Consider the following 23,393-nt stretch of genomic DNA (forward strand, 5'->3'; position numbering starts at 1 on the left):
TTGCAAACAATGAGGACATTTAATACGTCTCATACAAAATGGTGACAGATGAATAGATGAAATCTAGAAAATGTCATAATATGGGCTTGATGTTGCAAAGTAGACTCATCCCATTCATTACTAGATAAAACTGCTCACTGTGCCCCAAAATGAACTATGCAGAACCATCACAACACACCATTCTTACGTGCCAGATTCAGACAATAGTCAAGGCCCTTAAAGCTTCTTCTTTTTATATATATAGCTCACATTCAGGCTGACAATTTCTTTTTTTAGACCATGCAAGCCACAAATACCCCCAAATAAACATCCAGTGCCTCTGACCAAAATGTTCTGTGACTTGTTGGTAGGGAGAAACAGAGCTTGGCAGGAGTCTTTCAATCCAACAGTATGTAACAGTAAGGGGGGGAGAGGGGCTGCACTCAACTTTTGTATTGGCAGTATCCACATTCAAGTTTCAATTGATGTCGATAGAACTAGAGGATTACTCATACCAGTAATATGCCTGGAAGTCAAGCCACACACAACTGCCTAACAACAACCACACTAGCTCTCAGATTGGTCAGTTTCCTGTCACTGTGCAATTCAGACAATCAATCACAGTTAACATTGGACACAGATGCCTCTGGGGAACATGAAAGTATGCATGGTGCACTGCACTGAGGGCATGGTTCATTATACTGAATGAGACAGATTGGTTAGGGTGTGTAGTGTACAAGGCAATATAAAAACAGACAATGTAGCTGTACAATTCTAAATCTCAGCTCTGGGAAGTCTGTATGAGTAATAAAGGACACAGGTCCTCAAAATGAAAACAGGTACAAGAGAACAGTATAGGCTCAGAGTACAGCACCTGCAACAGTGGATAAATTACCAGAGGGGAAAATGGGACAAAACAAAGCAGATACTGAATTAAAGATAGGAGGCAGGATATGGAAGTCAAGCAGTTCCAATTGAATTATTTTTTCCCTGCCCACTACATACATTTTATTTAAAAAATGAAAACAAAATAATCAGAATCTCATAAAACTCAACAGCAGCAAGTACCAGTAAAAAAAGACAAAAAAGATAGAGGGAAATTGCATTGATAAGAAGAAAGTAGGGAGTGATGAGAAAAACAGGTTTCTATCACTGTGGCCTAAAGCAGGCCAAGCAGGCAGGAGGAGCATGGCCTTGCTGTCAGTCACTTTGAATCTGTCATTAAGTGGAGAGAAACAAACCAAGACAAGCTCCCTCCAAACAGGAGATGGAGTCACTGCTTCAAGTCAGGGATCCATTGATATACGGTATCACGTCTATCTCTTTTGTTTGAAGGTCTAGGTCTCTCTCCTGATGACTTGCTTTCCCTCCACCAGTCTTGGTCAAATCAGGGAAAGCCTTCCAATTGATGAATATTTTTTTCCCCTCACGTCAGTCTCAACTACCTAGTAGTCATCCAAATCAAATAACTCATCGTCTTCTCCTTGGTACTCTATGGCCTGGAAATCCACCCTGTACCGCAAGATCCCTGGAAAAATTAAATAAAAGATATAGTCAGTCTTACAATAAAATAAAAAAACATTACATGTTAAGTGTTGGTCCCTTGTTGATGGAGCTAAAATAAAAGATCCCAGAAATCCATACGCACAAAAAGCTAATTTCTCTCTAATGTTGCACAAATTTGTTTACATCCCTGTTAGTGATCATTTCTTCGTTGCCAAGATAATCCAGCCACCTGACAGGTGGCCTATCAAGAAGCTGATTAAACCGCATGATCATTACACAGGTGCACCTTGTGCTAGGGACAATAAAAAGCCAAATGTGCAGTTTTGTTCCACAACACAATGCCAGATGTCTCAAGTTGAGGGAGAGTACAATTGGCATGCGGAATGCAGGAATGTCCACCGGAACGGTTGCCAGAGAATTTAATGTTCATTTCTTTACTATAAGCCACCTCCGTAGTTTTAGAGAATTTGGCAGTACGTCCAACCAGCCTCACAACCGCAGTCCACGTGTATGGTATCGTGTGGGCGAGTGATTTGCTGATGTCAACATTGTAAACAGAGTGCCCCATGTGAAATCCATGATTAGGGCCTAATGTATTCATTTAAATTGACCGATTTCCTTATATGAACTGTAACTCAGTAAAATCTTGGAAATTGTTGCATTTATATTTTTGTTCAGTATAATTACTCTGCAGAGGTGCATTACGCTGCCAATCTACACCGACATTTTTATTCATTTGCATGAACCCAGAATAAACCCACCCAAAATAGTAAAAGCATTTAGTTGTGAATGTATACTTAAACCCTTACCACCAATTCCACCAAAGCCTTTTACAAACTGGGATCCTTCTTGGCTCTTGTCAGTGACAATCTCCAGACAGGCTCCAAACTTCTTATAGCTATTGGCGAACCATTCAAGTAATGGCAAGCTCTCGATCAGCTCATGGTCCTGACCAGTCTGTAGAAATAAACCCACAACCAAAAAGTTGAACAGGAAAAATTGGAGGAGATCCTTTTGTGATGAGAATTCTCCATGTAAAAGTGGTGGATGCGAACACAGGAAGTAGATTCAATTTCTCTTCAATTTTGCTTACATCACATTTTAAGGTCCTCTAGAAAATCTGGGACCACAACAGAAATTCCTTCATACACTTGTGATGGTTATGGAAAGATAATGACTCCTCACTGACCTCTTTGTCTGTGAAGTGAGACTTGTCTTTCTCCTGCTCTGGCGTCAAATACAACGTCTTCTCATCTGAATCAGTAGAAGAGGTTGAACAGAACAGAGGGGCAAGAAATAAAAACATGTTAAGACAAGAATCCCGCAACAGGATGCATTTTGTAGTGTGTGTCGAGCACATTTACATACCGGTACCCTTCTCCGCCATAGCAAGTCCCTCTGCTCCATGGCAACGTAGGATGTATCTCATGGTATCCAGGTTCTCATAAACAATCAGGATCTCAACAGCACCCATTTCCATGGCTTTCAGTGTGTCTTCCACCCCAAAGCAGTACTTCCCCGTATCCTGGCTGATCTCATCAAAGTATCGTCCTGGGAGAAAAGGTCCTCTATATTATCAATATGACAACAGGATGGAGTAGACATTCATGCAAATTAACAACAGATCAGATGTACTGAATAAAAGTACCTATTAGTTTCTTCTCCTGGATGAATTTGACATTGGTAAGCACTTCTGCGGACAGTTCAATGGCCTGGTTGAAGCCATTCTCCCCACCATATGATATGTCAACCAGCTTCAGGATCTTAGCTTGAAGCCTCTGAATGGACACGAGTCAAACATTCATCAGTGAACAAACAGATCACATAGCAGCCATATAAATGCTACAATGGCAATGCTGACAATGGCACCAGAAAGACCTGGAATGGTGGGTCTGGAGTTACTGACCGGGTCAAACATGTCTGACTGGCTGAGCTCCGTCTTGAAGTCAGCTGAACCAGCTAAGACCATGCCTGCTACGTTGACCTTGTCGTTGCACAAAAAAAGCGTGGCTGCCGTCTCTGCCACCTTCCGCACGTAGTTATGTCTCTTCTCCATCCTCAAACGAGCAAAACGCAAGGCAGACTGTCCTCCTCTGCCTGAAAGAGAGCTGTTTGTTATACATGGTTGTGTGGGGACAGGCTGTAATTGTGTTCATGAGCGCATGTGAATGTAGGGCTTTTACCGTGCTTCTTGGGTAGGTCCACTGTGAACTTATGCAGCACCTCCCTGGTGTTGCCCTGTAGGGTTCCGAAGAGGGCGCCACTTCCATCAATCACAATGAAACCAAACTTGCTGTCATCTGAGAGCAATGCTGTAAGAGCCTGGGAGAGAGACAGAAAATGCATGTAATATAATTTTTAAAATCTAATTATAAAGGTGGTCAATATTTTGACTGTTTTGGCTATACCTAACGTCACGCTACACACACACAAAGCCAAGTTTCTTCACCAAAACAAGCAACACAATCGTGATACCGTTAAAAGTGTTGTTTCGATAGTGCAATGCAATCCAAAACTCCATATTTCCCAGTCAAATAGCCCAATGGGAAATATATAGTGAGGTGAGAAAATATTGGACAGAGGGGTGTTGAACAACCTTACCTCTGTGTGGAACTTGTTGTCACAGAGATACAGAGAAGTGTTGATTGGTTTAAAAGGCTCAAAGTCAATATTGACTTTTTTCTCTTTGCCCTCATCAGTCACAATGGTGCCACAGTACACAACCAAGCCGTTGGGAGGCACTGCAGGGTAAAAAAAATAAGTTGAAGCTCAGAGATCAAATCAAAATGTATTGGTCACATACACGTGTTGAGCAGATGTTGTTGCGGGTGTAGCAAAAGGCTTGTATTCTAGACCACTAGAATGAATGGAGAAATGGCCATAACCCAGCCAGGACCACCCCAAATGACTTCATACAGGAGAGATAGTTACAACCTGACTTCACATACCTTTATGGTAGAGTTTGAGTCTCTGCTGTACAGATGTGATGGCTCCAAGCACAGAGAGCCTGTTGACTCTGCTTTTAATGTTGGATGCAGTGCCAAACTCATCAGCCAACATCTTGGCCACTCTGGAGATCTGGTCCTTAGGTGGGATGATCAGGGATATCATACTCGTGCCATTCCTGAGAGGAGATAAATTGCATTAAACCCACTTTTAAAAACAAGGCATATTCTAACACTTCCTTCGAGTTGTAAAATAAGTTGCAAAGTAACTCAGGCTAAATGATGTCTGCAAGCTATTTATTTAAACTTTTACAACTGTAAAAACAGGGAACATGGGTCTCCCGAGTAGCGCAGCGGTCTAACGCACTGGTTAGCAGTGCTCGAGGCGTCACTACAGATTCGAGTTCGATCCTGAGCTGGGTCACAGCCAGCTGCAACCAGTAGACCCATGAGGCGGAGCACAATTGGCCCAGCGCTGTCCGGGTTAGGGGAGGGTTTGGCTGGCCGGGATGTCCTTGTCCCATCGAGCTCTAGCATGCACGCTGACACGGTCGCCTGTTGTACTGTGTTTCCTTGGACACATTGGTGTGGCTGGCTTCTGGGTTAAGTGAGCACTGTGTCAAGAATCAGTGCGGCTTGGCAGAGTCGTGTTTCGGGGGACGCATGGCCCTCTACCGTCGCCTCTCCCGAGTCAGTACGGGAGCTGCAGCGATGGGAAAAGACTAACTAGCAATTGGATTTCACGAAAAAGTACACACAAAAATACATAAATATATTTTCAAAAAGGAACAACAGGTTGTCTTGCTTAACCTGCCTTTCATGTAAAGGAGTCCTGTTTAGCAAAGCATGTCCTTTTCATACAAGTATAGCATCAAACCAGACTGCTCTAAAGCAAGTTCTTACGACCGGTTTTCAGATGAGGAAATTACTAAAGTAGGTGAAGGTCACGCCATGGCTAGCATCTACATAAAAATTAAAAATAAAAATTTTACAGGCTTACAAATGTAACAGAGTTGGTAACAGCATTACAAATGTTCTCAACACAAGAATGTGAGCAGTTTTAATATTTTAGGTTTCTGCAAATGCTTTTAAATCAGGAAGTTCTACACAAGGGTAACTCAACACACGATAATTAACAATCAATCAGATCAAGCTTGCAGGGAACATAACTAAGCCCAGCAGCAATTTTCCTCCTCGTCATATCTCCCACGCGTATGTACAGACATGCCCGCATCCAGACATGCACGCGCATCCAGACCTGCGCGCATCCAGACTGACTTAATTACCAACCAGAGATTTTTTTGCATGAACAATATTTTAACAATTACTTGTTAGTACTGTATTAAAGCACTAACACATACCTACAAAAACATACATAGCATTAAGACTTGGCCCTGATTGTAAAAAGATAGACGGTTTTATAGTGAGAGTGTGACCTTGCCCAAGTAGTATTTCCACGTTTTTTGGAGTTTTGACCACCATGTTGACATTACAAACGTGTTGTTGTACCTAGTCAAGAGGGTGAAGGTCACAGTAGTTTGTGCACTAGGTGAACGCATTATTAAACAACTTGACCCACTGACCTACACAGAAACCACAGGTCACGACTTGCTTAACCTGCCCTAGATGTATCCGGTTTTCCCAAGCAAGCCAGGCATGTCCTTTTTATTCAACTATAGCATCAAACCCGACCGCTCTAAGGCGAGCTCTTATGGCAGGTTCAGATGAGGACATTACCACAGGCCTAATGGGAGCGTGACCTTCCCAGTCTTCATATTTCCACATTTTTGTTTTGCCCACAATGTTGACAATACAAACTTGTTGCTGTTCCTAGTCAAGGGGGTGAGGGTCACAGTATTCTGTACACTGACTGAATTCATTAAACAATTTGACCCACTGGACTATATAGATAACCACCCAGGGCGAAAGAGTGCTCATGCACAAGTCAGGTGTGGAATTTAGCTAAGCGAACTTCCCAAGTTGGATCCAGGTCAAAAGTAATGCTTAGGAATTCCTTGACCCTTTGCTCTAAATTAAACTACATTGTCAGCTACTCTGGCTGAGTGACAGGTCTATTGCCAGCTATTAAAGGCCTATTTATGTGACACTGACTGGTAAAGACTAGGTCAGCAAAAACCTGCCTGAAATTACATCACATGTTACTTTAAAGCAGCAAAATTGTCCACTGTCACTCATTTTTTAAATGTAGACTACCTAGATTGCGTTGGGCATCAGCTATGACATTGTTAAAATCAAAACAAAGTGTAGATTCAGATTGTATTATCAGCTAGCTAACTGTGAATGTCAGACACCACTAGTACGCATTGCCAGCTTGGTAGCTGAAGGTAAAGAAGTCATTCTAGTTACACAACTAATAGCAAGCTAGATAACTTGGCATTGATCTACGTAACGTTATCTAGCTGGTTAGCTAACCAGCTAGTTACGCGTTGAAATAAATACTAAAACTATTAACGTTATTTGCTAGCTAGATAACGTTAATTTGTATGGGCCTTGTACTAGCTTCCACATAGGTAGTAGCTAGTTAGCTACTAAGTTAGCCCCTTGTTTACTGGTTCAATGAGACGAAGAAAGTCACTGACAACCCCATACACTTGTCATGTCCACACGTACCCCCGAGCAGCTTCCAGACTTTTGATCAACTTCTTTATCTTCCATATCTCCACGTTCCTATCCGCTGCGTTGGGGTCGTCCGCCATTTCTTCCGTTGTCTATTCAGGACCTGGAAGGGTAGTAGTAGTGGCAGCATTAAAAGACGGACTGCGATAACTAGTTAACACGGGCGACTTGTGCTAAGGCTCATGACAAATATAGCAACATTTTAAAAAATCGAACTATTTCCACAACAGCAAGGACGATAATATTAGTCCATTTGATCTAGTCAGCAAACGGGTGATGTGTCTGTCTCGGTTGGAAAATATCCTGGCTTTTAAATCCTACTCAGGCCCTAGAGTCCACCTGCTCAAGTATTGCTGAATAATGTCAAAGTTATTAGAACGATAATATGCATATGAACCAAACACCAAATCCCCAAAATGACCACTCAAAAACAACGCAACTGTACTTGCCCCAAAGCGCCGTTTTGTCTGCACTTTATCTCTCAAATGACAGCTATTTAGTAGTTGTCGTCAGCCCTGACGTTGTCGAGTAGTAGCTCCACTCAAGCCGGTTTGTTCTTGCTAGTACGCATGGTGCGATGGGCCCTCATGTCATGTTGGGGAGGCGGCTGGAATAATTCCGGTTGGAGATCACTTCCTGGAAACGCCATAGTTACGGTTGATTTAGAGATTTTTCATTGGGCTAAACAGTGGGTGGGTGGAGCAGATAAAAAATAAGTACCAATACCAATGGTTTCCACTAGTTACCACAACCACAAAGTCAAATTGGCTAAATCTTAAAGATTTATGAAAACAACAATGTGCTTTTTGGTCTTAATTTAAGTTTAGGGTTAGGCATAAGGTTCGCAGTGTGGTTAAAGTTAGGGTTGAGGTAAGGTGTAGGTTTAAAACCCAATGTTAAGAAGAGTAATCAATGGGCTCGTTTGTGAAGTAAGGCTGAAGCAACCGACTCAGAGCTGGCACCACAGGTTCAAAAATGATGTGGCAAAAGTCTTTTCAGGGGGCTGGAGTTTTTCCTGTTCTCTTGACCTGGTCAGATAAAACTCTGGATTCTATTCATAGACTATGACAGGGTCCAATGTTAACTGTTTTTCTTACTGTCCCAAACACAATTTCTACTGGACTTGACATGGTGTAGTTTTTAAATGCATTGGGATCATGAAGGGCCTATAGAGAGCAATAGTAATGGCGTGTTTTTGTAGACACGAAATCCACCAATGCTTGTTGGCCAAGGCCTATGTGGAAAAGTATGGAGATCTGATACGTTTTGATCTATGAGATCATCTTCATCAGCTAATGTCACTTATGTGAATTTTGAAGCATTTATGTAATCAAATAAAACACTAAAGGCTTTACCACAGGAGGTTGGGGACACCTTAATTGGGGAGGACAGGCTCGTGGTCATGGCTGGAAAGGGAGTTGAATTAGTGGAATGGTATCAAACAAATGGTTTCTATTTGTTTGATGCCATTTGATTTGCGCCTTTCCAGCCATTATTATGAGCCATCCTCCTTTCAACAGCTACCACTGAGATTTACAATTCTTAAAGGTCATATTTGTTGACTGATATTATCTCATAGAATAAAACGGATAAGATCTCCTAAGCTTGTCTTTCGGCGTTAATGCCAAAACCTATTATTTCCTCATAAATTTTCCCTATAGGAATGGCTGAACGAACCAGAGGTAACTAATTTCAGTTTTTTAGGACTACAAGCTGTCAAGCTCTACTTTGGCATGCTTTCTCTCTATATGCAGTTATTAATAGGCTATATTTGGTTATTATGATATGTATTGGCTGTTTAATGTAATTTAGCCATTCATCTATGTTTTGAGAAATTATATTAGTTGCGTTCAGTTTTGTTTCCGAAGAATGTCATTTTGAGAATAATAGGACGCTTCCCCTTTAATAAGACAATTGCGATCCATCGCCGAGAAGACGATCAAACGTGACTATCTAGAGGAAGTACAGGTTTCCATTAGATACTTACGACCTTACGGTAGGCTGGCTAGTCAAGGTTAATGTGTATTTCATATGAGCTGTCGACAGTCAGTGGCGACCAGTCATTCAGGGCAGGTGCGGCAGAGCCCCACCTGTTTTGAGTCCCACCTATTTAGCAAAACATTTAATAAAACAATTTATATATACAGCACCAGTCAAAAGTTTTGGCACACCTAATCATTCAAGGGTTTTTCTTTATTTGTTCTATTTTCTACATTGTAGAATAATAGTGAAGACATCAAAACTATGAAATAACACATGGAATCATGTAATAACCAAAAAAGTGTTAAACAAATCTAAATATATTTTATATTTGAGATTCTTCCAAGAAGCCACCCATTGCCTTGATGACAGCTTTGCACACTCTTGGTATTCTCTCAACCAGCTTCACCTGGAATGCTTTTCCAACAGTCATGAAGGAGTTCCCACATATGCTGAGCACTTGTTGGCTGCTTTTTCTTCACTCTGCGGTCCAACTCATCACAAACCATCTCAATTGGATTGAAGTCAGGGGATTGTTGTAACGAATATCACCGAAGGTGGCTCCCCTTCCCGTTCGGGTGGCGCTCGGCGGTCGTCGTTGCCGGTCTACTAACTGCTACCGATCCCTTTTTCCCCTTTTCGTTTTGTTTAGTCTAATTGGTTTCACCTGTTCCTTGTCGTTTTTTTTTTGGGGGTTGGGATTATTTAAGTTCAATTAGCCTGCCTGTGTTCGTGCGGGTTTGTTTGCTGTTTTGTCAAGGAGTGTTCCTGTTTTTTGTTGGGATTGCCGCTGTACAGTGTATGTACCAGTTAGTACATTGTTGGAGTGTTTTACGCCTGTGTTTCGGGCGTCACCTGTTTGTGCGCTGTTACTGTACGGAGAATAAAGCGTTTTCCCGAATCCTCTGCTTTCTGCGCCTGACTCCACACCCATCACTCTTCGAGCGTTACAATTGTGGAGGCCAGGTCATCTGATGCAGCACTCCATCACTCTCCTTCTTGGTCAAATAGCCCTTACACAGCCTGGAGGTGTGTTGGGTCATTGTCCTGTTGAAAAACAAATGTTAGTCCCACTAAGCGCAAACCAGATGGGATGGCGTATTGCTTCAGAATGCTGTGGTTGCCATGCTGGTTAAGTGTGCCTTGAATTCTAAATAAATCACTGACAGTGTCACCAGAAAAGCACCCCCACACCATCACACCTCCTCCTCTATGCTTCACGGTGGGAACCACACATTTGAACTCATCAGACCAAAGGACAGAATTCCACCGGTCTAATGTCCATTGCTTGTGTTTCTTGGCCCAAACAAGTATCTTCTTCTTATTAGTGTCCTTTAATAGTGGTTTCTTTGCAGCAATTTGACCATGAAGGCCTGATTCACACAGTCTCTTCTGAACAGTTGATGTTGAGATGTGTCTGTTACTAACTCTGTGAATCATTTATTTGGCCTGCAATTTCTGAGTCTGGTAACTCTAATGAACTTATCTTCTGCAGCAGAGGTAACTCTGGGTCTTCCTGCACCAGGCTGGGAAGACTGAATCTGCAATAGGTAAGCAGCTTGGTTTGAAGAAATCAACTGTGGGAGCAATTATTAGAAAATGGAAAACATACAAGACCACTGATAATCTCCCTCGATCTGGGGCTCCACGCAAGATCTCACCCCGTGGGGTCAAAATTATCACAAGAACGGTGAGCAAAAATCTCAGAACCACACGGGGGGACCTAGTGAATGACCTGCAGAGAGCTGGGACTAAAGTAACAAAGCCTACCATCAGTAACACACTACGCTGCCAGGGACTCAAATCCTGCAGTGCCAGACGTGTCCCCCTGCTTAAGCCAGTACATGTCCAGGCCCATCTGAAGTTTGCTAGAGGATTTGGCATTTGGATGATCCAGAAGACGATTGGGAGAATGTCATATGGTCAGATGAAACCAAAATATAACTTTTTGGTAAAAACTCAACTTGTCGTGTTTAGAGGACAAAGAATGCTGAGTTGCATCCAAAGAACACCATACCTACTGTGAAGCATGGGGGTGGAAACATCATGCTTTGGGGCTGTTTTTATGCAAAGGGACCAGCACGACTGATCCGTGTAAAGGAAAGAATGAATGGGGCCATGTATCGTGAGATTTTCAGTGAAAACCTCCTTCCATCAGCAAGGGCATTGAAGATGAAACGTGGCTGGGTCTTTCAGCAGGACAATGATCCCAAACACACTGCCCGGGCAACGAAGGAGTGGCTTCGTAAGAAGCATTTCAAGGTCCTGGAGTGGCCTAGCCAGTCTCCAGATCTCAACCCCATAGAAAATCTTTGGAGGGAGTTGAAAGTCCGTGTTGCCCAGCAACAGCCCCAAAACATCACTGCTCTAGAGGAGATCTGCATGGAGGAATGGGCCAAAATACCAGCAACAGTGTGTGAAAACCTTGCGAAGACTTACAGAAAACGTTTGACCTCGGTCATTGCCAACTAAGGGTATATAACAAAGTATTGAGATAAACTTTTGTTATTGACCAAATACTTATTTTCCACCATCATTTGCAAATAAATTCATAAAAAATCCTACAATGTGATTTTTCTGGATTTTTTTTCTCATTTTGTCTGTCATAGTTGAAGTGTACCTATGATAAATTACAGAGCTCTCATCTTTTTAAGTGGGAGAACTTGCACAATTGGTGGCTGACTAAATACTTTTTTGCCCCACTGTATCAGTTTTCATACAAATAAAATCACTGACTTAAGAAAGCTGCATACAAACATGGTCTCTATTTTGCTTTCTTGAATAAGGCAGCTGCAAAATACAGGTGTTTCAGCCTCTCAGTTCTTTCTGTGGTGGTGGGGCAGCCAGTGGAAAATACAGAGCGTAGGGGTTGGTAATGTTATCTAGTTGCGCCGTGATTGGCTCAGTGTTCTGTCACTCATGGGGACACTATGTCAACGCAAAACCTACGGGCAGTGCTTGAAAAGTCAAGCCCCTTGGGTGCTGCCATATTGTTACATTAGAAGTGCCCATCCAAGAAGGCTCAAGGTCATTGGCCACAGATAAAATTGTTGAATCACGTTATATCTACTGTAGCTTTGATTGGACTGATCATGTCAACATCATCATACTTTCAAAACTTAGCTAGTAAAGCAAGTCATCATGAATCAAGTCGACAATCTACTGGCAAATCCTTTTCAACCCTTGTCATATGAAGAGAAATTATAGATAAAACCAAACGGTGCTCATCGGCCATTGGACATAAACATTACACAACAAGTTGGAAATCAAATTCAACAATGAGTGGTTTGTAAGGAATCAGTGGCTAACTGCAGGCATTCATTGCAAATCAATCACTAGCCTGGTATTCAGTGGAGTAGGTGTGTGATTTAATTCTGCGTTTAATGCTCTCTTTTCCAAGCTGAAAAGGATAAACATTCAACATTGGCCATGCTGTCAATCCAGCATGACTTCTGCCAAATCAAATCAAATCAAATTTTATTTGTCACATACACATGGTTAGCAGATGTTAATGCGAGTGTAGCGAAATGCTTGTGCTTCTAGTTCCGACAATGCAGTAATAAAAAGCAAGTAATCTAACTAACAATTCCAAAAAAAACTACTGTCTTATACACAGTGTAAGGGATAAAGAATATGTACATAAGGATATATGAATGAGTGATGGTACAGAGCAGCATAGGCAAGATACAGTAGATGATATCGAGTACAGTATATACATATGAGATAAGTATGTAAACCAAGTGGCATAGTTAAAGTGGCTAGTGATACATGTATTACATAAGGATGCAGTCGATGATATAGAGTACAGTATCAACGTATGCATATGAGATGAACAATGTAGGGTAAGTAACATTATATAAGGTAGCATTGTTTAAAGTGGCTAGTGATACATTTACATCATTTCCCATCAATTCCCATGATTAAAGTGGCTGGAGTAGAGTCAGTGTCATTGACAGTGTGTTGGCAGTAGCCACTCAATGTTAGTGGTGGCTGTTTAACAGTCTGATGGCCTTGAGATAGAAGCTGTTTTTCAGTCTCTCGGTCCCAGCTTTGATGCACCTGTACTGACCTCGCCTTCTGGATGACAGCGGGGTGAACAGGCAGTGGCTCGGGTGGTTGATGTCCTTGATGATCTTTATGGCCTTCCTGTAGCATCGGGTGGTGTAGGTGTCCTGGAGGGCAGGTAGTTTGCCCCCGGTGATGCGTTGTGCAGACCTCACTACCCTCTGGAGAGCCTTACGGTTGAGGGCGGTGCAGTTGCCATACCAGGCGGTGATACAGCCCGACAGGATGCTCTCGATTGTGCATCTGTAGAAATTTGTGAGTGCTTTTGGTGACAAGCAGAATTTCATCAGCCTCCTGAGGTTGAAGAGGCGCTGCTGCGCCTTCCTCACGATGCTGTCTGTGTGAGTGGACCAATTCAGTTTGTCTGTGATGTGTATGCCGAGGAACTTAAAACTTGCTACCCTCTCCACTACTGTTCCATCGATGTGGATAGGGGGGTGTTCCCTCTGCTGTTTCCTGAAGTCCACAATCATCTCCTTAGTTTTGTTGACGTTGAGTGTGAGGTTATTTTCCTGACACCACACTCCGAGGGCCCTCACCTCCTCCCTGTAGGCAGTCTCGTCGTTGTTGGTCATCAAGCCTACCACTGTTGTGTCGTCCGCAAACTTGATGATTGAGTTGGAGGCGTGCATGGCCACGCAGTCGTGGGTGATCAGGGAGTACAGGAGAGGGCTCAGAACGCACCCTTGTGGGGCCCCAGTGTTGAGGATCAGCGGGGAGGAGATGTTGTTGCCTACCCTCACCACCTGGGGGCGGCCCGTCAGGAAGTCCAGTACCCAGTTGCACAGGGCGGGGTCGAGACCCAGGGTCTCGAGCTTGATGACGAGCTTGGAGGGTACTATGGTGTTGAATGCCGAGCTGTAGTCGATGAACAGCATTCTCACATAGGTATTCCTCTTGTCCAGATGGGTTAGGGCAGTGTGCAGTGTGGTTGAGATTGCATCGTCTGTGGACCTATTTGGGCGGTAAGCAAATTGGAGTGGGTCAAGGGTGTCAGGTAGGGTGGAGGTGATATGGTCCTTGACTAGTCTCTCAAAGCACTTCATGATGACGGATGTGAGTGCTACGGGGCGGTAGTCGTTTAGCTCAGTTACCTTAGCTTTCTTGGGAACAGGAACAATGGTGGCCCTCTTGAAGCATGTGGGAACAGCAGACTGGTATAGGGATTGATTGAATATGTCCATAAACACACCGGCCAGCTGGTCTGCGCATGCTCTGAGGCGCGGCTGGGGATGCCGTCTGGGCCTGCAGCCTTGCGAGGGTTAACACGTTTAAATGTCTTACTCACTTCGGCTGCAGTGAAGGAGAGACTGCATGTTTCCGTTGCAGGCCGTGTCAGTGGCACTGTATTGTCCTCAAAGCGGGCAAAAAGTTATTTAGTCTGCCTGGGAGCAAGACATCCTGGTCCGTGACTGGGCTGGGTTTCTTCCTGTAGTCCGTGATTGACTGTAGACCCTGCCACATACCTCTTGTGTCTGAGCCGTTGAATTGAGATTCTACTTTGTCTCTGTACTGGCGCTTAGCTTGTTTGATAGCCTTGCGGAGGGAATAGCTGCACTGTTTGTATTCAGTCATGTTACCAGACACCTTGCCCTGATTAAAAGCAGTGGTTCGTGCCTTCAGTTTCACACGAATGCTGCCATCAATCCACGGTTTCTGGTTAGGGAATGTTTTAATCGTTGCTATGGGAACGACATCTTCAACGCACGTTCTAATGAACTCGCACACCGTATCAGCGTATTTGTCAATGTTGTTGTCTGACGCAATACGAAACATCTCCCAGTCCACGTGATGGAAGCAGTCTTGGAGTGTAGAGTCAGCTTGGTCGGACCAGCGTTGGACAGACCTCAGCGTGGGAGCTTCTTGTTTTAGTTTCTGTCTGTAGGCAGGGATCAACAAAATGGAGTCGTGGTCAGCTTTTCCGAAAGGGGGCGGGGCAGGGCCTTATATGCGTCGCGGAAGTTAGAGTAACAATGATCCAGGGTCTTTCCACCCCTGGTTGCGCAATCGATATGCTGATAAAATTTAGGGAGTCTTGTTTTCAGATTAGCCTTGTTAAAATCCCCAGCTACAATGAATGCAGCCTCCGGATAAATCGTTTCCAGTTTGCAGAGAGTTAGATAAAGTTCGTTCAGAGCCATCGATGTGTCTGCTTGGGGGATATATACGGCTGTGATTATAATCGAAGAGAATTCTCTTGGTAGATAATGCGGTCTACATTTGATTGTGAGGAATTCTAAATCAGGTGAACAGAAGGATTTGAGTTCCTGTATGTTTCTTTCATCACACCATGTCACGTTGGCCATAAGGCATACGCCCCCGCCCGTCTTCTTACCAGAAAGATGTTTGTTTCTGTCGGCGCGATGCGTGGAGAAACCCGCTGGCTGCACCGCTTCGGATTGCGTCTCTCCAGTGAGCCATGTTTCCGTGAAGCAGAGAACGTTACAGTCTCTGATGTCCCTCTGGAATGCTACCCTTGCTCGGATTTCATCAACCTTGTTGTCAAGAGACTGGACATTGGCAAGAAGAATGCTAGGGAGTGGTGCACGATGTGCCCGTCTCCGGAGTCTGACCAGAAGACCGCTTCGTTTCCCTCTTTTTCTGAGTCGTTTTTTTTTTGGTCGCTGCATGTGATCCACTCGGTTACACTGGTTGTAAGGCAGAACACAGGATCCGCATCGCGAAAAACATATTCTTGGTCGTACTGATGGTGAGTTGACGCTGATCTTATATTCAGTAGTTCTTCTCGGCTGTATGTAAAGAAACCTAAGATGACCTGGGGTACTAGTGTAAGAAATGCCACGTTCAAATATCTGGAAACTCGGAACTGTGAAATCTCAAGACCTCAGTGAGTTCAAGACAACTGGGAACCCTGAAAAAAAACAAGCTTATTTATTTTTCAACTCGAACCAATGAGCCCAATCAGTCCTCCATGACAACAAAATCATAAACAGAGTAGGGCTGGTTAATAAGTCCTTAGTTTTTGGGTTATGCTCAGGTAAAACAAGGTAAAACAATTTGGCTAATCTAATCTTTGGCTAATCTATACTTCCATATTTATACTTCCAAGTTCAATTTCTAATTTTAATCTATACTTCCAAGGTCAATTCTTGAAAATGAAAGGGTATAACATTTATTGGAATTAACTGGAATTCTGAATTTAATGTACAGATATAATTTAATCATATGATATGTTGTAGAAAGCGATGGGTTAGAAGAAGCCTACATAACCAACCCATAAAGTAAAATGTAACATCCATATATGGCCCGCTATTTAAACTTTAACATTGATTTATCCTGCAATAGATGTCGTTCAATTGGTAACATACATGTTTGTCTTCTTCTAATGTCTCTTAAGGGGAAAGTAATCTAAAAGTAATAGAATGTAATTAGTTAGGGTAATCCAAAAGTTGTTACTGATTTCAATTTTGGACAGGTAACTAGTAACGGATTACATTTATAAAGTAACCTACCAAACCCTGCTTATTTTATTTATTTATTTTACATTTTTACCCCTTTACCCCTTTTTCTCCCCAATTTCGTGGTATCCAATTGTTAGTAGCTACTATCTTGTCTCATCGCTACAACTCCCGTACGGGCTCGGGAGAGACGAAGGCTGAAAGTCATGCGTCCTCCGATACACAACCCAACCAAGCCGCACTACTCTGTCCCAGATGCTAATATATGCATATTAATAGTAGTATTGGATAGAAAACACTCTGAAGTTTCTAAAACTGTTTGAATGGTGTCTGTGAGTATAACATAACTCATTTGGCAGGCAAAAACCTGAGACAAATCTAACCAGGAAGTGGGAAATCTGAGGTTTGTAGTTTAATTTAAGTGATTGCCTATCCAATATGCTGTGTCTATGGGGCCAGATTGCACTTCCCAAGGCTTCCAGCAGATGTCAACAGTCTTTAGAAAGTTGTTTGAGTCTTCTATTATGGAAGGGTGTCGAATAAGAGCTGTTTCAACAAGTGGACTAGGCTGAGGCCAATCAGTTGTTTACTGCGCGGTCATGCGGGTGCACCGTTCCTTCTTATTCCTCTGTAATGAATACACTATTGTCCGGTTGGAATATTATTGAAGATATATTATAAAAAGACCCTTAAGGATTGATTGTAAACATCGTTTGACATGTTTCTACAAACTGTAATGGAACTCTTGACTTTTCGTCTGGGTTTTGCGCTCGCCTTTGGAATAGTGAACTAAACGCGCTAACAGAATGGAGGTAATTGGACATAAATATGGACGTAATTGAACAAAATGAAAATTTATTGTGGAAGTGGGAGTCCTGGGAGTGCATTCTGATGAACATCAGCAAAGGTATGTGAAGATTTATAATCCTATTTATGACTTTTGTTGACTCCACAATTTGGCGGGTAACTGTATAGCTTGCTTTTGTGGCTGAACGCTGTTCTCAGATGATTGAATATTGTGTTTTTTCCGTAAAGCTTTTTTGAAATCTGACACAGCGGTTGCATTAAGAACAAGTTTATCTTTAATTCTATGTAAAACATGTATCTTTCATCAAAGTTTATGATGAGTATTTATGTTATTTGATGTGGCTCTCTGCAATTTCTCCGGATGTTTTGGAGGCATTTCTGAACATGGCGCCAATGTAAAGGTTTTGGTATATAAATATGAACTTGAACAAAACATACATGTATTGTGTAACATTGAGTCCTGGGAGTGTCATCTGATGAAGATAGTGATTAATTTGATCTATATTTCTGCTTTTAGTGACACCTCTCTTTGGTTGGAAAATGGCTGAATGCTTTCTGTGACTAGTTGCTGACCTAACGTAATTATATGCTCTGCTTTCCCGAAAAGCCTTTTTGAAGTCGGACACTGTGGTTGTATTAATGAGAAGTGTATCTTTAAAATGGTGTAAAATACATGTATGGTTGAGGAATTTTAATTATGAGATCTCTGTTGTTTTGAATTTGGCGCCCTGCAATTTCACTGGCTGTTGGCGAGGTGGGATGCTAGCGTCCTGAACGATTCCAGAGGTTAAGCAGCAAGTCAGAGTCAGAGGCCGAGACTTCTCTGGTCTCTACTCCCGTTACGGGGTCTGAGGCGCTGAAGCCTCTCACCATTAGCTCTGACAAATTGAAATCCCCATGTCATTGGCGACTCCATTACCCGCAGTATTAGACTTAAAATGAATCATCCAGCGATCATACACTGTTTACCAGGGGGCAGGGCTACCGACATTATGGCTAATATCAAGATGGTGCTGGCTAAAGATAAAACTGGTGAGTGTAGAGAGTATAGGGATATTGTTATCCACGTCGGCACCAACGATGTTAGGATGAAACAGTCAGAGGTCACCAAGCGCAACATAGCTTCAGCGTGTAAATCAGCTAGAAAGATGTATCGGCATCGAGTAACTGTCTCTGGCCCCCTCCCAGTTAGGGGGAGTGATGAGCTCTACAGCAGAGTCTCACAACTCAAACGCTGGTTGAAAACTGTTTTCTGCCCCTCCCAAAAGATAGAATTTGTAGATAATTGGCCCTCTTTCTGGGACTCACCCACAAACAGGACCAAGCCTGGCCTGCTGAGGAGTGACGGACTCCATCCTAGCTGGAGGGTTGCTCTCATCTTATCTACGAACATAGATGGGGCAATAACTCCCCTAGCTCCACAATGAGATAGGGTGCAGGCAAGGCAGCAGACTGTTAGCCAGCCTGGCAGCTTAGTGGAGTCTGCCACTAGCACAGTCAATGTAGTCAGCTCAGCTATCCCCATTGAGACCGTGTCTGTGCCTCGACCTAGGTTGGGCAAAACTAAACATGGCAGAGTTCGCCTTAGCAATCTCACTGGAATAAAGACCTCCATTCCTGCCATTATTGAAAGAGATTGTGATACCTCACATCTCAAAATAGGGCTACTTAATGTTAGATCCCTCACTTCCAAGGCAGTTATAGTCAATGAACTAATCACTGATCATAATCTTGATGAGATTGTCCTGACTGAAACATGGCTTAAGCCTTTTGAATTTACTGCGTTTAATGAGGCCTCTCCTCCTGGTTACACTAGTGACCATATCCTCCCGCACACATTCAAAATTTTGGTGACTTTAATATTCACATGGAAAAGTCCACAGACCCACTCCAAAAGGCTTTCGGAGCCATCATCGACTCAGTGGGTTTTGTCCAACATGTCTCCGGACCTACTGACTGCCACAGTCATACTCTGGACCTAGTTTTGTCCCGTGGAATAAATATTGTGGATCTTAATGTTTTTCCTCATAATCCTGGACTATCGGACCACCATTTTATTACATTTGCGATCGCAACAAATAATCTGCTCAGACCCCAACCAAGGATCCTCAAAAGCCGTGCTATAAATTCTCTGACAACCCAAAGATTCCTAGACGCCCTTCCAGACTCCCTCTGCCTACCCAAGTACGTCAGAGTACAAAAATCAGTGAACCACCTAACTGAGGAACTCTATTTATTCTTGCGCAATGCATTCGATGCAGTCTTACCCCTAAAAACAAAAAAGATTTGTCATAAGAAACTACCTCCCTGGTATACAGAAAATACACATTTGAACGGAAATGGCGCTACACCAAACTGGAATTCTTCCGACTAGCTTGGAAAGACCGTACCGTGCATTATCAAAGAGACCTCACTGCTGCTTAATCATCCTATTTTTCCAACTCAATTGAGGAAAATAAGAACAATCCAAAATGTATTTTTGATACTGTCGCAAAGCTAACTAAAAAGCAGCATTCCCCAAGAGAGGATGGCTTTCACTTCAGCAGTGATAAATTCCTGAACTTCTTTGAGGAAAAGATCATGATCATTAGAAAGCAAATTAGACTCCTCTTTAAATCTGCATATTCCTCCAAAGCTCAGTTGTCCTGAGTCTGCACAACCCTGCCAGGACCTATGATCAAGGGAGACACTCACGTTTTTTAATACTATATCTCTTGACACATTGATGAAAATAATCATGGCCTCTAAACCTTTAAGCTGCATACTGGACCCTATTCCAACTAAACTACTGAAAGAGCTGCTTCCTGTGCTTGGCCCTCCTGTGTTGAACATAATAAACACTCAGCTGTACATTTCAATGAAATATGGTGAAGCCCCAAAATTGCCCTCCCTGGAAGCCTGTGTTTCCGACATAAGGAAGTGGATGGTGGCATATTTTCTACTTTTAAACTCGGACAAAATAGAGATGCTTGTTTTAGGTCCCAAGAAACACAGAGATCTTCTGTTAAATCTGACCATTTATCTTGATGATTTTACAGTTCTCAATTAAAACTGTGAAGAACCTCCGCGTTACTCTGGACCCTGAACTCTCTTTAGACAAACATAAGTTTGAAGGTTTTATACAAAGCTCTTATACAGAGGACACCCCTCAACTTCGATCAAGGTTTCTTGGCGTTCTTGCTAAGCTTGTCACCAAGCTGTTGGATCAAGTCAGCTAGTTATTCTGTGGCCTGAGACATCTCTTCCAGAAGCTCATATCTCAGGCTGGAGATGTCCTGCTTGATCTCCTTCAGCTCCCCTGCAAGGGATGCACGACAGGTTATTAATCACTCAATCCACTACAGCTCCATGTCATTGTCTTGCAGTTGTAAGAATGATCAGTCTTCCGTTAAGAGGGCGTAACAGCTTTCTGATCTTACATATGGATATGAATCATAAATCACCTTCGTTGATTTCGTCATTTTCACTGTCAACCTGAGCCTTTAACACATATCACTTAATGAGCCTCTTCATGAGTTTCTGTCAAGAAAAGAGAGAATCTTAAGAGACAACGGTTCAAAATGTAGCACTTCTGAGTATCGTCTGATCTTGCTAATTAATCAAATTGACTGGTATGGAGGAAGTACCTGGTATCGAGTAGGATATTTACTGGTGAAGTCATCCTGCCCTGGTGTCCTTGTTTGAGGTCTGTACTGATTGTTCTGAAACAGAACAGAAACCACACACCTATTAAAAAAATCCATTAAAGACTGACAACATCTAACGAGGCAGATATCCAAACCGGCTACAGCCACTCCCTCAAAGCAGACTTCTGACCTTAAATCGCAAATTGATCATGGCCGTCTCCCGCTGGTTGTCTTGGAGACAGACTGTGGCCTTGCACAGCCTCACCAGACAAGCCCTTGTGCGCAGGACTAGGTAGTAGAAGGACTTGGGGCTGGGAACCAGGTTAAATGGTGGGGGAAGAGTATGCCCCTCGTCAAAGTAGGACAGCCAGAGTTTAGCACGGGCAAACTTCCACTCCACATCAGCATCCTCCTATTCAGATTGAGACAGACCACCAGTGAGAGCATAATTGGAGAGTGATAGGAAAGAGGCAATGACTCATTTATTTTAAGTCATCTAGTATGGTCTGATAATTTTCCCAAAATTGCTCGCAACATTACACTCATAAAATAGCACATGAATACAACATGAACATAACAGTATAATACTCACACATACTCCAAATGGACATTATTACCCTTTGAACTCAAAACAGTGATTATTGACATTTGATTTCCTGTGAATTCCCTAGTGGTGTTTAGGCCTATTGCTTCCTAGTCTCACCTCAATCTCCTGATAGGAGTGATTGATCACTGCAATCAGCATGTTGAGCAGTACGATTACCATGGTTACATTGTAGACGCCAAAGAGAACATAACCAATGTTCTCTATGAACTTATGGTCATACTTCAAGACCAGAGATAACTTCAGACAAGCTGAAGATGGACCAAAATAGTCTTAAAGCTCTCCTCCACTCTGAACACATACACATAAATATTCAAACAAGGCACACACACGAGCGGTATACGTGTGGACACAGACATTAACAAATAACACACAAATTAATAATAATAAATGAATACATCTCTACTTAAAGCATTTCATTTGCAAGAATAGGCAGGAGGGTACTTATGTGGTGAAGGCAGGGTTGTACTTGGCACCAAGGTAATAAGAATATAGATTGAACATGCCAATCATGAAAGCCAGGAAGACCATTATGAAAATGACCATGAACTTGACGATGTCCTTGACTGTCCGGCTGAGGGAGATTTGAAGTGGGCCGAAGCTCTCATTGGCAGGCAAGATGTAGGCAATGCAGGAGAAACTGAGCACCACTGCAATGGAGTACAAACCTTCGGAGATGAGCTGAGAGTCGGAGGGTAACCACCTGTTCCTTGCTGAGAGAGCGAGAGAGAAACGGTGGCAGCACTTGTTCGTTTTATGACACAAAGGTAACTGTAATGCTACATACACACCCTGTTAGCCTGTAGACAGAGTTGGACCTATGCTATTATTATAATCATATTTTAATAATAACGTATCACTTGCACTGACCATGAGTGTAATATGCTACATTTGGAGGCAGTGAGGCGTTGCTCAGGTCTATGTTGGGAACATACATGTCCACATATAACTGGGCCTCAGAGGCCCTCAGGAAGGCCATGAGCCGAGCCGTGAAGGATGCCACGAAGATGGACAGCATGCCAAAGTCTAGTACGTTCCACAGGTGCATGATGTACTCCCTTGGCACATCAGCCCAGATCTCCTTACACTCCGACCAGATCATCCCTAACAAAGAGAAGAGTGCTTTTCAGTGCAAAAGCCATCTATTTGGAGCATACGAGTGAAATTGTTTAAGTACATTCAGATTTCATTCAGATTATACCGTGGTAAAGAGATATGAACAAGGAGATATGAATAGACTGGATAATAATGTCTCTCCCCAAAAAAGCACCTGTTTGTAAATCTGAGTAATTTACCAATCACCAAATTCATGATGAGCATCTCAGTCCAGGAGAATTGACTGGTTTTGACCCTGAACACCTGAAGAGGGTGGTCTGTTATAGTCTCATTGGGAAGGTTCTTTACTCCCTCGAAGCCGTCCGAGGCATTGATTACCAGCAGTCCAAAAAAGATGGTGAATGAAACAGCATGGGCCACAAACTTCATGAAGGGGCTACGGAGAATCTGACCGAACTGATAGAGGAAATCAACCACATAAACAGCAACCATCAAAATCAAATCAAATTTTAATTGTCACATGCACCGAATACAAAAGCTGTAGACCTTACAGTGAAATGCTTAATTTACAAGCCCCTAACCAACAATGCAGTTAAGAAAAATAATTGTTAATTTTTTTATTTTTTTTATATAATTAAAGAGCAGCAGTAAAATAACTGTAGCGAGTGGATATACAGGGGGTACGGGTACAGAGTCAATGTGCGGGGGCACAGGTTAGTCTAGGTAATTGAGGTAATATGTACATGTAGGTAGAGGTAAAACATATATT

The 23,393-nt window shown here is 42.7% G+C and overlaps 1 protein-coding gene and 1 pseudogene across 1 annotated transcript; both read right to left on the reverse strand.

Annotated features, from left to right (window-relative positions):
* LOC112257607 (eukaryotic peptide chain release factor subunit 1) lies at positions 1 to 7,680 on the reverse strand. The gene is made up of 11 exons (XM_024431303.2): positions 7,517 to 7,680; positions 7,062 to 7,170; positions 4,434 to 4,609; positions 4,087 to 4,226; positions 3,669 to 3,807; positions 3,392 to 3,582; positions 3,134 to 3,263; positions 2,854 to 3,036; positions 2,675 to 2,739; positions 2,295 to 2,442; positions 1 to 1,507 (listed from the first exon to the last, which is right to left on the reverse strand). Exons 2-11 carry the CDS (start codon positions 7,145 to 7,147, stop codon positions 1,425 to 1,427), a joined length of 1,341 nt encoding a protein of 446 aa, XP_024287071.1. The 5' UTR covers positions 7,148 to 7,170; positions 7,517 to 7,680; the 3' UTR covers positions 1 to 1,424.
* A 12,573-nt stretch (positions 7,681 to 20,253) lies between these two features.
* The window catches only part of LOC112257608, a 52,452-nt pseudogene continuing 49,312 nt past the window's right edge, over positions 20,254 to 23,393 (reverse strand).

This window comes from Oncorhynchus tshawytscha, linkage group LG09 (genome assembly GCF_018296145.1).
Source record: "Oncorhynchus tshawytscha isolate Ot180627B linkage group LG09, Otsh_v2.0, whole genome shotgun sequence".
NCBI classification, from domain to species: domain Eukaryota; kingdom Metazoa; phylum Chordata; class Actinopteri; order Salmoniformes; family Salmonidae; genus Oncorhynchus; species Oncorhynchus tshawytscha.